At 40.2% G+C, this 15,128-nt stretch overlaps 1 protein-coding gene across 1 annotated transcript in view; it reads left to right on the top strand.

Moving 5' to 3' along the window:
• Nucleotides 1–2,818: 2,818 nt before the first annotated feature.
• The window catches only part of C1H1orf87 (chromosome 1 C1orf87 homolog), an 80,158-nt gene continuing 67,848 nt past the window's right edge, over nucleotides 2,819–15,128 (top strand). The window contains exon 1 of the mRNA XM_057710548.1: nucleotides 2,819–2,925. Coding sequence (XP_057566531.1) covers nucleotides 2,819–2,925 — 107 coding nt within the window. The remainder of the gene's footprint in view (nucleotides 2,926–15,128) is intronic.

Below are 15,128 nucleotides of genomic sequence, written 5' to 3'. Positions count from 1 at the left end.
ATTTGATAAAAGAGAAACCAAATTATACAGAGAATGGAAAAATCCTTTTCAGCTTCTGGGATCTGGTTTGGCTTCCTGACAGATAATTATCATAATGATGAGAGCCAACATTTATATTCCTCTTTATGTGTCAGGCATTGTTCTAAATGCCTTATTTATATAACTCAATTAATCTTTACAAAAACATCATCCTCACTTTATAGAAGATGAAACTAAGGTATAAAGCTGTTAAGTGACTTGCCCAAGATCACATTGAACTAGCAGACCCAGGGTTTGAACCCAAGGTATCTGATTCCCAGGTACATACTTTTGACCATTTAAGTTGGAACTTAAAGAATGGAGAGCAGACTGACACAATGAGGAAGCAGAAGAGTATTGTAGACAGAGGGAAGAGAGTGAACAAAGGCACAGAGGCAGAGAAATGAAAGGGAGATTCAGGCCGGTGAGTAGACCAGGTTAGATGGAAGTTGGCAAGTTTGGGAGAAGTAGTGGGATAGCGAGCTAGGTCTAGCTTGAGGCCAGGGCATAGAAGACTTTGAAACCATGGACATCTTCCATCTTCCATGGCTGATGGGAGCGCTTTGAGACATTAGACTAGAGAAGGGGGCATATCAGAGTTGTACCTTTGGAGGGCTGATCTGGTGATGATGTGAAAGCTGGACTGAAGGAGGGAAAAGGAAGCTGCCTCCTTTCATCTACTCCCCTGGCACTTTGCATATCATAGAACACGCCCCTGTGTCTTACCCACTAGAGACTGAGCCCCACAGGAGAGCCCAGGGTATCATCCAGCTCCAGAAGCACGTGCCAGTAGATGATACAGAAAAGCGCAAAACACAATACGGTTAAAGGGCAGGAGGCAGGGGGCGTGGATGCTGGGGCTGCCGATGGAAATAACACCATTTTGGAGTCAATTTAAAGCACCCTCACCCGAGTTTGCTGAAGACTTTAAGCATAATGAAAAATAATGCCTAGAAAATTTGGATATATGAGGGTTTATGTTCAAATCTTGCCTCTGTAGGGTTCTGGGTAATTTCTCAATACCCTAAGCCTGTATTCTTAATCTTTAAAATAGAAATAAAATTATTTTATTGGTAATTGTTAACTTAGAAGGTAATAGTTATTTGGCTCAAATGAGGGATGTGGCATGTGGATATCACTCCAAATTATTTTTTTAAATATTCTTATTTAATTGCATCACCAACTTACATTTATGTCCCTGTTAGTACTTTTCCTCCATTTTGCAGTTGTGACACTGAACCTCAGGGAAAAGAAGGGATTTATCTAAAGTCATAGAGTGGAAGAGCCTGGATGTGAAGCAAGTGTAAGATTCCCAGCTGCGTGCACAGCTCATAAAGGGAAATGCAGCTTAAGGGAAAGAGTGGAACAGGCGTGACCGCGCAGCTTAGAGAGTCGCGCTTCCAGAAGGACCTCACAGATCTTTGAGGAAGTTTCAAAGCCCACGTTTGAAAAGAACATCCAGGCTATTCTCCTATCAGCAGCCACACACCAGGAACCCGCGGAGGAGGCCCAACCTCCAGCAGGGAAGGAGATCTGGTCCCCGCCCAGCAACAGCCCTCTGCGTCCTTAGCGACCCGGGACGAGAGCAGCCTCCGCTCAGGAGCGGGGCCCTGTGATTGACCCGATTCCTGGGCTCGTTGGCCCGATTCCTGGGCTCGTTCCCCCGCCTCACCCCGGTCGCCACAAGCTTCCGCAGGTCGGGTTTCTGGGGAGAAGCACTGATCGCGCACCCCGAGCCGCCCAAGCGGTAAGGCTGCCCCCACTTGAGCTCTCCAGGGAAAGGACTCAGGACTGACACGCAGCTGCTGGGTAGAGGGGACCCCACAATCACAAATTCTGGTCCTTGAAGTTTCCAGATAGCTTCAAAGAAGTTGTAGGGATGGGGTTACCCTCATAGAGCAGGTCCTATTGCAGACCACACAATGAGTGAAGCTAGGGTTTGGGGAAGAACCCTGGTTTAGTTATCAGACTGGAATGCTGGAAACAGTTGTGCTCTCACTCGCTATGTGACCTTGGTCAAATAACACCCTCTCTGGGCCTTGGTTTTCCAATCTGTAAAACAAGCCTTTGGATTAGAATGATTTATAAAGGCCTTTCAATCTTTGAGATGCTCTGACAGGGAATGGTTAGACTGAGACCAGGCTTATAGAACTTCTAAGTTTCCCCTGGCATCAGACTTGTTTAAACACCCAATGAATATCTAGTGCTGGATCTCAGTTTTAGATTCACTGCATTGTTGCAGAAACAAACCAGTGATAACAAGAAAAATCCCTCTTTTCTATGCACGGTGCTCCTTCAGATGCATGATTTTATTGGTTTATCTCTAAATCCAGAGAGCAGAACTGGAATTATGCTGGTTTCACAAATGGGGAAACTGAGCTTCTAAACTGAATTTGAGTTCTTCACATGTCTCTCTTAAAGCCCTGGTTTCCTCTCTGACCTCACAAGAATCCCATCATGTGATTTGTAGTATAGGAGGGCAGAGTCACCAAATGGCTATCAACCAGTTTTGCAGACCTCTTAGGTGGGATTCCCAATTCTGCTAATTACTGTTATGTCATATTGGATAAGCTACTTAGCTACATTATGCCTGTTCCCTCAACTGTAAGATAAGAATGATAATAGTAATTAAGAGGATCTGACTCATGTTTTTATTAGAAATATTAAGTGAGATATTAACATAGGTGACAACTTGGTCTTGTTATTATTGACAAGGATGCTACAGTTGCCTAGTGGAAAATCCAGAGGAAGAGTTTTACTTATTTTCCATCCCCAAAGATTTGAAGAGGTTTTGAGAATCATGTCTTCAGTTTGGAAGACTGCCTGTGGATCAGATGCGATGCCTGAGATGGTGGTGAAAATCATTGGAAGTAAACACTTCCGATACCTTGTGGAGAAGCCAAAGATGTAAGTTTACTATTTGAAAAATATCTGTTTTGCTTGGATGATAATGAAGTTTGGGGTTTTTTTTTTAATCCAGAAATTTACATTTTAAAAATGCCGTCCATGGAAAATTAAGTCATTAAGATGCAACAGTAAAAGTAAAATAGTGTTGATAACTTCTATGCACAGTGTTTTCCTGAATTTTTCATCTTTGTAATTCCCCATACTCCTTAATTACTTGGGCTGATTTTCCAAATAGATGGGAAATATAAGCTTTGAGACATTTATAAATATTAATGGAGTATTGCTGCTTCTCCTCATCAGGTTTGTGATCTACTACATGTAATTTCTTGGGGGTGGGGGGGGAGGGAAAGAGGAAGGTTGTTACTCAATTTGTTATGGATTAAAGGAGTGGGATTAGTAATGAATCATAAATTGTAGGAGTTTCACTTACTTTTCTTCATATTCCATACTCCTCCAATAGGGGCTTCTTAGAACATAATTAAGAGGGTTTTCTTCCTCCAAACTCACCACAGTCACATTTGAAGGGGGACACTCATATATTGCTAAAACTCACTAGATGTTTGGCACAGAAAAGTATGACCAGTTCTTCCTTCCAGAGTTTTGGTGGTTTGCATAAGAAAAAGAAAATACTAGCCCAGCCTTCTATCTAGTAGACATTCCATAAATAGCAGCCAGTCCATAATTGCCTTTCCCTCCTAAAATGGTTTCCTTAGCTCCTTCCTCCATTTCAGAAACCCACAGACCAAACAGACTAACAAAAAGATCTAGCTTCGGGGATATGTGTATAAAAACAGATGATTGAACTTGGTGTACCCCCAAAAAAATAAAATTAAAAAAAAAAAAAAGATCTAGCTTCATTGAAAGTAGGTTCAGAAAGCAATGGACACCGCCCCTGGCTATCATCAGAATCACCTGGAGAGTCCTTAAAAATAAAGATGTGGGGTTCACCCCTAGACCTATTAAATCAGAATCCCTGAAGATGAGGCCATCAGGACTACTGTTATGGAGTATAGGCTTTAGAAGGGCAAACGGGCTTTGCCTTCCCACCAATCAGTACTGTTGCCTCAAGAGATTGCAAAATGAGTACTGTAATCAATTAGTAATGCCTGCCATGGCATAGGAAGCAAGCTTTGCAGCACATGAGCCATGCATTTGGGATCCCCAAAGACCTGAGAGATGTGAGTTTGAATTCTGGCTCTGTGCCTTCCTAGCCTTTTGACATTGAGATAGTGAATTAACATCTCTGGCATCAGATTCTACAGCTATCAAGTGGGGATAAAATCCATCTATCTAGTAGGGTTGTTGTGAACACCTTTCCAGTGCCTAGTAATATATTCAGCATCCTTTAATAAATGATTCTGCTGTTAATATTGAAGCAAATCTTTCCATGGATACAAGACATTAAGTAACAAATCAAATCTCTTTCTATGAAGCACTTGCCATCCCTTTTGTATTCTATGCCAGGTTATCTCTGTTTTGTAGATAAAGAAACTAAGATACTGTGATGAGATAAGTGATTATTTCAAGATCTGCTGATCTTGACAAATTCCAGTCATTGTCCAAAAAAGTAAATAAGGTCAGTTGGAATGCCTTGCTCAGTTCTCCTACCTGGAAGACATTGGTCTTCTACTAATTTCCATTCCTCTTTGAGGTTGTTTGTTTAACCCCTTCATCCACAACCCCTTCCTTTTTCCAGGGGTATCAGAGTCTAATACCTTCCTAATGAGGGTGGATGCTCGGGGAAGGGTCCTTGTCCTTTTAAAGTAGAGAAAAATTCCATCTGTCTTAAAAGAAGGTGCCTATATTTATTTCTCTTTATTCTTTAAACTTTAGGTTTGGGAAATAAGAGTACATTACATCTGCTACATTAATTGGAAATAAAAGACACAGTTCTGTTTCTTCTGTGACACAGACAATAAAAAATTGTTATTTTTTAAATATTCAGATAAACTTTGTTGCTTCTGTTTCTATGGACTTGATGTTACCTTTGCTGGAATAACATAGGACAGTTAATAAGCTTTCCTAAAATATTCTTGCATGGTTCAAAAATAAATAACTCTCAAGAGGCTTCTTGTTGCTGAGGTAAGGACAGACCCACCACTATCATGCCTTTGCATGTCCCAAAGTCTGACTCTAAAAAACATTTTAGCTATGCTACATCTACACCCTTCAGTCAGGGCCTCAAGAAGGTGTTTTATTTGGGTTGAATCAATTGAGCCCATTAGAAGAAAGAAAGAAGGAAAGAAAGAAAGAGAAAGAAAAAGAAAGAAAGAAAGAAAGAAAGAAAGAAAGAGAGAGAGAGAGAGAGAAGGAAGGAAGGAAGGAAGGAAGGAAGGAAGGAAGGAAAGAAGAAAGAAAGAAAGAAAGAAAGAAAGAAAGAAAGAAAGAAAGAAAGAAAGAAAGAAAGAAAGAAAGGAAGGAAGGAAGGAAGGAAGGAAAAGAGGAAGGAAGGAAGGGGAAAGAAAGAGAGAGGGAGGGAGGGAGGAGAAAAAAAGAAAGAAAGAAAGAAGGAAAGAAAGAAAAAGAAAGAAAGAAAGAGAGAGAGAAAGAAAGAAAGAGAGAAAGAAAGAAAGAAAAGAAAGGGAAATCTACATAAAAAACATAAGTAAAAACCAAAAGAGGAAGAAGTCTCTAAAAGGAAAATCTGGATTTAAAAATAAAAATTACAAATTAATAATTGATGGAAAAACAGAAATCTCATGTAACCACATTTAGTTCAGATTTCTTATAGGATATGTGGAAACGATGGATAGTATATCAGACATAGAAGTGATCTTCAAGGTACAAATCAGTCTATTAGTTTGCTAGGGCTGCTGTGTGAAAATACCATAAACTGGGTGACTTAGACCAACAGAAATGTATTGTCTCACAGTTCTGGAGACTAGACAGCTGAAACCAAGGTGTCGGCAGAGCCCTGCTCCTTCTGAGGTGCTCAGGAAGGATCCTTCTGTTTCAGGGCTCTCTCCTTGCTTCTCCCTGTGTATGTGTCTGTGTACAGATTTCCTCTTTTTATAAGGACACCCGTCATTGGCTTACGACTCTACTACTCTAGCATGGCCTCATCTTAACTAATTATATCTTCAGTCACCCGATTTCCAAATAAGGTCACATTCTGAGATACAGGGAGTTAGGACTTCAACGTATGAAATGGGGGGGGGGAGCACATAGCTCAACCCATAACAACCAGTCTCCCATTTTACTGATGAGGGGAGAAAACCGAGGCCTCAGTGGACTTAAAGTGAGGCCACTTATTAAGAATTAAGACTGGAATAGCACTCCCTCCCTCTTTTTTTCATTTAGCCTGTACAGTTACTAACAGGAAATGAATGGAAAATACTCAATGCCTACTTAGAGTACATATTTTTCACAAAATAGATCAATGTACAAACTTTAAAGAGTAAACCAGGTGTCCCTCAGTTTGTGCCATCATCACCATAGGTCCCTGCACCAGCCTTCCAGCCCTGCGCCCTGCCTCACTCACTCCTTCACTCTGAATCCTTGCTCCTCAAAGGGTGGTCTGTGGACCATCAGCATCAACCTCACCTGGGAGCTTGTTAGAAATGCAGAATCTCAGGCCCCTCTCCAGACACACTGAGTCAGAATTGGAACTGTTGTCAATTCCCAGGTGAGGCCTATGCAACATTGCAGTTTGAGAAGCCCAATTCTCAAGTATGGCTAGCACCCATCTTTTTAAAATGCAAATCTAATCAGATGGCACCATCACCAGCCTCAGATTTGCCTGCCTTCCTCCCCCGTGGGCTCCCATAGCATTCTTAGGGATTACTGCACTCCATGACAATTTCCAATGTGTTTCTGTGTCCCCTCGTTTAACTATAAATTCTGTGTGCACAACTGTACCCTCAGCACTGAGTGCAGTTTTGTACATATTGAAAGCCTAGTAAATGAATTAGAGTGCAATGGAGGCCAAGATCTAGAAAGACAATACTTAGTGCTACATTTTTTGTTTTTTTTAAGTTTTTCTTTAAAGTGTACAATTTGATATTTTTTTTTCTTATCAGTAATGTCTATATGGCAATTCCAATCTCTCAGTTCATCCCACCCCAACCTCCCCACCACCCCCACCCCACCCCCTGCTTTCCCCACTTGGTGTTCATATGTTTGTTCTCTACATCTGGGTCTCTGTTTCTGCCTTGCAAACCAGTTGATCTGTACCATTTTTCTAGATTCTGCATATATGCGTTAATATATGATATTTGTTTTTCTCTCTCTGACTCACTTCATTCTGTATGACAGTCTCTAGGTCCATCCATGTCTCTACAAATGTCCCAATTTCATTCCTTTTTACAGCTAATCTTCCATTGTATACATGTACCACATCTTCTTTATCCATTCATCTGTTGATGGACATTTAGGTTGCTTCCATGACCTGGCTATTGTAAATAGTGCTGAATGAACATTGAAGTGCATGTGTCTTTTTGAATTATGGTTTTCTCTGGGTATATGCCCAGGAGTGGGATTGCTGGGTCATATGGCAACTCTATTTTTAGTTTTTCAAGGAACCTCCATACTGTTCTCCATAGTAGCTGTATTAATTTACATTTCCACCAACAGTGCAAGAGGGTTCCCTTTTCTCCACACCCTCTCCAGCATTTATTGTTTGTAGATTTTCTGATGATGCCCATTATAACCAGTGTGAGGAGATGCCTCATTGTCGTTTTGATTTGCATTTCTCTAATAATTAGTGACGTTGAGCAGCTTTTCATGTGCCTCTTGACCATTTGTATGACTTCTTTGGAGAAATGCCTATTTAGGTCTTCTACCCATTTTTTGATTGGGTTGTTTGTTTTTCTGATATTGAGCTGCATGAACTGTTTATATATTTTGGAGATTAATCCTTTGTCTGTTGATTCGTTTGCAAATATTTTCTCCCATTCTGAGGGTTGCCTTCTCATCTTGCTTATAGTTTCCTTTGATGTACAAAAGCTTTTAAGTTTCATTGGGTCCCACTTTATTTTTGTTTTTTTTTTATAAAGACAATACTTAGTGCTTTAAATCCAAGTCTAAAGGCCCATGTTGCTAAAACAGCATGAAGATATACTATGGAACCCTGATGAGTAATCTGACAGCTGGGCCTATACCCAAAGAAACCATAATTCAAAAAGACTCATGTACCCCAATGTTCACTGCAGCACTATTTATAATAGCCAGGTCATGGAAGCAACCTAAATGTCCACTGACAGGCGAATGGATACAGAAGATGTCATACATATATGCAATGAAATATTACTGAGCCATAAAAAGGAATGAAACTGGGACATTTGTAGAGACATGGATGGACCTAGAGACTGTCATACAGAGTGAAGTGAGTCAGAAAGAGAAAAACAAATATCGTATATTAACATATATGTGTGGAATCTAGAAAAATGGTAGAGATGAACCAGTTTGTAAGGCAGAAATAGAGACACAGACGTAGAGAACAAACATATGGACACCAAGGGGGGAAAGCAGGGGTGGGAGGCGGGATGAACTGGGAGATTGGGGTTGACATATATAAGCTAATATGGATAAAATAGATAACCAATTAAAAAATAGAAGAAAAAAAAAGGGAAAACAAAAGGATATTACTATGGAACCCTGATGAGTAATCTGATCGCTGATCCAGAAGAAGATATGTCAGGTGACTTGAGACAAACATCTCATTCTGTAAAAGGAGATAAAAGTTGGTAATGAAATCACAAAACTTGAGGCTTGTGAACAATCCCTGGCAGAATTGCAGGCCAAAGAATAAAACATATTAGATGTGAGAACAAAACACAAAGGTGATGGGCACTAAGGGTTGATGTATGGTGACTAAGAGCATGCTAAACTGGCCCCATTCTTTTTCTCAATGACATCACTGGAATGCAGATGAAGGGAATCATAAAGCATAGGATTTGTTAATTTCAGTGAGTCCTTAGGGACAGTTTTCGCACAAAGTCCTGAAATAAGGTAGAGAATTCCGGACTGAATAGTATTAAGATAAGTGACATACCAACCTGGTAGTGATTGAGCAATGGATGTAAACACAGTGAGTTGGTGGTAAAGAGGTTGAGAGGATTTATGGTGACCCTGTTCTTAGTCAACATTTTTTTAATCCCCAACTGAAGGAAGACAGACAAATCACTTTAGTAAACAGGTAGGTAGTAGAATGCTAGGAAGACTTGGCAGGAAAATGAGCTAAAACCAAAAAGAAAAAATCGAGAGAAATACATGCAAAGTATGTCTTTAGATAAGGGAACATGCAAGTGATTATATAAAATTAATGTTTGGGCTTTACTTGCTGTGAAGTAATAGAATACATACTGGTCTCTGGGAATTCCCTGGCTGTCCAGTGGTTAGGACTCCGTGCTTTCACTGCCAAGGGCCCATGTTCAATCCCTGGTTGGGGAACTAAGATCCCGAAAGCCGCACTGTGTGGCCCAAACAATAAATAAATAATAATTTTAAAAAAGGATGCATAGTGGTCTCTGCTCCCACCCAGTTCTGGCATGGAGCTCCTAAAACTCTCACAATTTTCTAAGAGATAAGAGCACTAGGAGTATCTTTTGTTCTATTTGTCTTTGGCCCTCGTTCCTGACACAAAACTCCTAAAGCCCTTACAATTTCCTGAGTGACGAGGTGTCTTTTGTTCTAATGAGGATACTCTCGATGGGCTCCTGGATGGCTTCAGGATGGAGGTTGGTCAGCAGAAAAACCAAGCCATGATTAAAAGCTTGGAGCTTTCAGCCCCAGTCCTCACCCCATCCTCCCAGAGGGAAGAGAAGCTGGAGACTGAGTGAATGATTGATCATAACTACATGATGAAGCCTCCTAAAAATCCCCAAAGTGTGGGGCTGCTGAACACAGCTATGTGCTGGGAGGGTGTTATGTCTGTGTACTTTGCCCTCTGCATCTCTTCCATCTGGCTGTCCCTGATTTGTATCCTTTTACAGTAAACCAGTCATCTAGCAAGTAGGTGGTTTTCCTGAGCTCTGTGGGGCACTCTAGCAAGTTAGTCAAACCTGAGGAGGGAATCACAGGAACCCTGATTTACGGCCAGCCTGTCAGAAACATAGGTAACAACCTGTACTTGTGACTGACACCTGAAGGGGGCGGGGCAGCCTTGTGTGACTGAGCCCTAACCCTGTGGCATCTGTGCTAACTCCAGGTAGATAGTGTCAGAACAGAATTGAAATGTAGGACCCTCAGCTGATGTCAAAGAACTGCTTGGCATGGGGAAAACTCACACGTATGTGATGACCAGACGTGTGTGATAGTAGTGGAGAGCAGCGTGGAGGATAAAATGGAGGGTTTTCCCCTGTTCACCTGTGTTGAAGCTCAGCATGAGCCCAAGGTGTCCAGATAGAGGGATGGGGGTGGGGCATCATACTCAGAACTGGGCCTGTGACCTGGGAGGACTATGTTTCATCCTGGATGCCACATTTGAGGAGGGATCCTGGCACACTAAAGGTACAAGCACTAAAGGGGTGGCGTTATGGAAGCTCCAGGGTGTGACATGTGGCCTAGGGAACATTTATAGAATCTGGGAATTGAGTTGTTAAATAAAAGAGGAATTGGGTCCCTTTCAAGAAACTCCTGTGAGTATAGATGCTTCCAGTGAATAAAGTTGGCCTCTATAGTTCCTTCCAATGCCAAGAATCAATGACCCAAAGCATTTTATTCCATAGTTACATGGCTATTGGTATAGAATTGTTAAGCACAGGGAAAGCTGACTCCGACTTTTCATGGGAAAGAATAGCAAATGTTTGTAATAATGTACATTGATATTTAGAGCCAATAAATATAAAATTCTGATATTTTTCCACATGACTCTCCTGGAGCCCTTATTCTATCATTTTTTAATCCCTCAAAACCCTTCATATTAATACAATATTTTTGAATTTCTTGAACTCTTTTAAAGTGTTAATTTTAACAGTTTTAGAAATTAATGCATATATGGAATTGACCTCTTTTCAATGAACAAACATTACTTGAGTACTTGCTAAGTGTCAAGCCTTAGGGACACAGCAGAGCAACTAAAGTTCTAGTGATGGGAGACATACAACACACAGATAAACAATGACCGTTCAAGGGAGGATAGTGCAATGAGGAAAACTAGAGGGTCATGAGGGTAAGTGAATCACAAGGGATGTTCCCAGAAGGCCTCTCTAAGCAAATGACATTTAACTGAAACTGTGTAAAGACGAGTCAGAATTATCCAATGAGACTTACCCATCGTTATCTAGCAGTAGGCTACTAAGACTAGCCCAACTTTATCCCAGTGGATGTTGCTCACCAGATTCCAGCCTTCTGTAAAACTAGTAGTTCCTTTTTCCTTCTCCTGCCCCAGAAGAAAAGACTGCAACTTCTCACAGACCCCAAGTTCTCCAGCTATTGGACATTTGGCTTTCCCAACAATGGCTACAAACAGCACCTAAGTTGAGCACCTGGAGCCCAAGCAGATTTTTTTTTGGTACAAGGTCACCTTGTGCTTGCTTCATAAAAAGTGCCACAGTATCACTTTCCAGGAGTACAGCACCCAGAGATCAGGGCAGCCATGTAGCTGCTGATTTTCCATCCATGAGATCCAGTCTGTACCAAGTGATACCACCGGTATTCATCACCATCCTCCTGCCTCCACAGTTCTACATAGAGAGTAAACTAGACAAATAGCTGTGGAAAGAGCATTCTGGGCAGAGGGGACAGCCAATAGAAAGCCTCTTGGTGTGTTTAAGGAACAGCAAGGAAGCTAGTGTTGGTGGAGCTAGTGAACAGGGGAGGGGTAGGAAGTGAGGTCAGGGAAGCCATCAGGGCTCAGATCATGGGCCATGTGGTCCGTGGCAGGAACTTTGGATTTGTTCTACGTAGAATGGGAAGACGTTGGAAAATTGAGAGCAGTGGAGGACACGGTCGAATTTATGCTTCCTGAAGGATGGTTCTGGCTGCTGTGTGGAGGATAAACTGGAAGAGACATCAGTAAAATGAGAGAGACCATTTAGGGAGTCATTATGGTAATCCAGGCAGGAGATGGTAGCAATAATCAATTATAGTCCCTACATATAAACTTTGGATAAACACCTGGATAACCTTTGTGATTTAAAAATTCAAATACCTACTTATTCTTTTTTTTAAGAAATAACTATTAAAATACCTTATCTTTGTTTATTGCATTTTTCACTATGTAATACTACATATTCCCTTACTATCCATGAACTCAATCTCTCTCTAAAACAGAATGATATCAGAGCACAAACTATTGTCTATGTTTTCACAAGTAAGCTAAAAATCATACTTCTCCTATGCCCTTTGCACTGCATTTTTTTATTAATCTCCTATAATAGGATTTAAATTATTATTATTCTAGGCACTGTGAGAAATACAAAGGAGCATGAGATACTGCTGTGGACGTATGCCCCCAGCCCTGCGGGACATAGACATAAAGCTTTAAGTAAGAGTATACAGCTTTATGTGAGTGTCAAATCAATATCATAAAAAACTGGTGCCCATTGATCTTAAATCTTGAGACTAGGAGGTAAAGGTTGTTACCTTACCGTTTGAGTGTCTCCATTTCCAAAAATATAATAAATAGTAAAAGGCAAAATCAAACAAAAAAACACTTTACAACATATACAACAGGAAAAAAATTAATCCTCAATGTATAAAGAGCTCTTACAACTCAATAGGAAAAAGATGAGCAGCCCAGTTTCAAAAATTGGCAAAAGATCTAGACAGGCAGCTCAGAAAAGAAGCAATAAAAATGAACACAAGGTATATGTATGGTTGGGGTGCAGGATGGGAAATTCAACCTGAGTTCTTGAATGAAAGAAATAAAAGTGTTGTTAAGAGAAATTTTAACAACAGTGAGAGACTATTTTCTACCCATCAAATTGGAAATGCTTTTATAAAGGAAATACCCAGAGCTGACAAGGGTTTAGGAAAAAGAGTACTCATATGCTATTTGCTTTTAAGTATACTTATAAAAAGCCTTAAAAGTGTATGTAATTTGGCATAAAATTGCCATCTATGAATCAATTCTGCAGATTGGGTAGATGTAATGGTTTTGTTTCAAAAATTTACACAAGAATATACAAGCTTGAGTCCAGTAGGAAACAGATTACATAACTCAAATTAGGATGATTCAAGGAGGATTTGGTTACAAGAGTAAAAGAACTGCAAGGTATATAGTACAGGAATCATGAGCGAGCAGCTACAAGGTTGTTACCAGCCCTGGGCCTGCAGAGATGGGTAGAGGGGAATGTTACTGCAGTGGAAGCATTTTTGTAACTCAGGCCACCTGGAGAAAAGTAGTGACCTTTGGGCAAGAGACACAAGTAGCTTGAGGCACTGTTGCAGGGAGAACCATCTCCTACCAGGGCCAGAATCAAAGGACATGGAAGTTGACCAGCTGATCAGTCCGCAGAGGTCAGCTTCTCAGAGTGGAGGAGGAGGCAAGGAAGCAGGAGAAAAGGAAAACATCCAGCAGAGAAGCAATATTTAAACTAGTAAAAATTTGGGGACAGTGAATGTTCCCAAATAATATAGGACTAGTTAAATAAAGTCTTGTATATCTGTACAATGAAATACTATCTAGACACTTTAAATGTTCTAGTGGAGACATAAACATTGATGTGTAAGGTATCCACATTATATTGACAATGGGAACAATTTTAAAAGATCACAAAACTGTATAATCTAAGTTTGGTTTAAGAGCAAAACAAAACATAAATTCTTGTGTACGTATAGGCAAATTTTCTATAAAGAGATAATACCTTGCCACATGTAGTTTAACCACTTATAATTTTGAGAAAGCACAGGTTTATGTTTATATAGTATACTGTTTTTAGGACTTTATTTTTGAAAGCAGTTTTAAGTTCACAGCAAAATTGAAAGGAAGGTACAGAGATATCCCATATACCTCCTGCCCCCACACGTGTAGTTTTCCCCATTATCAACATCCCTCACCAGAGTGGTGCATTTGTTACAGTTAATGAACCTACACTGACCCATCGTAATCACAAAAAGTCTATGGTTTACCTTCAAGTTCACTCCTGGAGTTGTCTGTTCTATGGGTTTGGACAAATGTATAATGACGTGCATTCATCATTATAGTATCATATAGAGTATTATCGCCCTAAAAATCCTGTGCTCTGCTTATTCATTCCTCCCCTCCTTTCTTACAGGAGACTTTTCAAATCCATGGTCTCTTTACATACCCCTGATTTAGTTCGACCTAATTAAACAAAATCACTTAGCAATCATTATTGCTCCTCGTTCCCAGAGACACTGTGGATGTATCCAGAAGGTATTACAGACAGAGGAGAACTGTCTGTGCTGCATCCTCTCAGAGTGTGGATAGAAGGCGTGGCTCAGAACTGTGCCTTAAAGCACGGAGATAATAGGTGGAGAGCCCAGGCAGTTGCACAATCATCTTGCTTAGAAACAGGAGAATAAAAGTGCAAAGGACATTAAATTTCAAGCCTATAGTTGAAATTGTTGGCCCAAAGATTTAAAAACAACCCAATCTGCACAGCTCCTGGATATAATTCACCTGAGGACACTTGGATACGACGTTTTAGGTTTTTTTCTATGAAATTAAGGAAAGTGATTGCAAAGAGTTGTGCTTTATCAGAGCAGATTTTAAATACAAATTAATCTGCTTTGTTTTTTTTTAAGTGGGTGATTTCCATAACTTGCATTTATTATCATTAGTAAATTACAAGATGGCTGAAGAGATTACATTAACTCTCTCTTTTTTTCTTTTAAAATAGATTTTCCTCAGTTCCTATGAACTATGAAACATTGATCCTTCGAGCTTTAGTTTTACCTATCAACAAAGAAAGTTTGGGGGATCCAAAGGAAAGAGCATCCCTTCTGTACGTGGGTGATGAGAAAGGTGTTGATAAAGTCCTTTAATTTAGGACTAAAATAAAATTACCATTTGTCATGGGCTGAATGGGAACCAGGTTTGGTGCTACATAGTTTATACATTTTATCTTATTATTTTTCTAATCTCACAGATGAGAAACTGAAAATCAGAGATGTGAAGTAACTTACCAAAGGTCGCACAAGTTATGTTTGGGCTAGGACTCAAAACCAGGTCTCCTGGACATACAGCTCACGTCCTTAACCACTACCTGAAGTTATGTGTACATTTTGCACAATTGTGGAAAAGACCTTCCTTTTTCATTCTCTCTGCTGTTTCTCAAACTTTAGTGTACATAGGA

This window comes from Hippopotamus amphibius, chromosome 1 (genome assembly GCF_030028045.1).
Source record: "Hippopotamus amphibius kiboko isolate mHipAmp2 chromosome 1, mHipAmp2.hap2, whole genome shotgun sequence".
Taxonomy (NCBI): domain Eukaryota; kingdom Metazoa; phylum Chordata; class Mammalia; order Artiodactyla; family Hippopotamidae; genus Hippopotamus; species Hippopotamus amphibius.
Note: the sequence above shows the minus strand (reverse complement) of the source record. Positions and strands in the feature narration are given on the sequence as shown.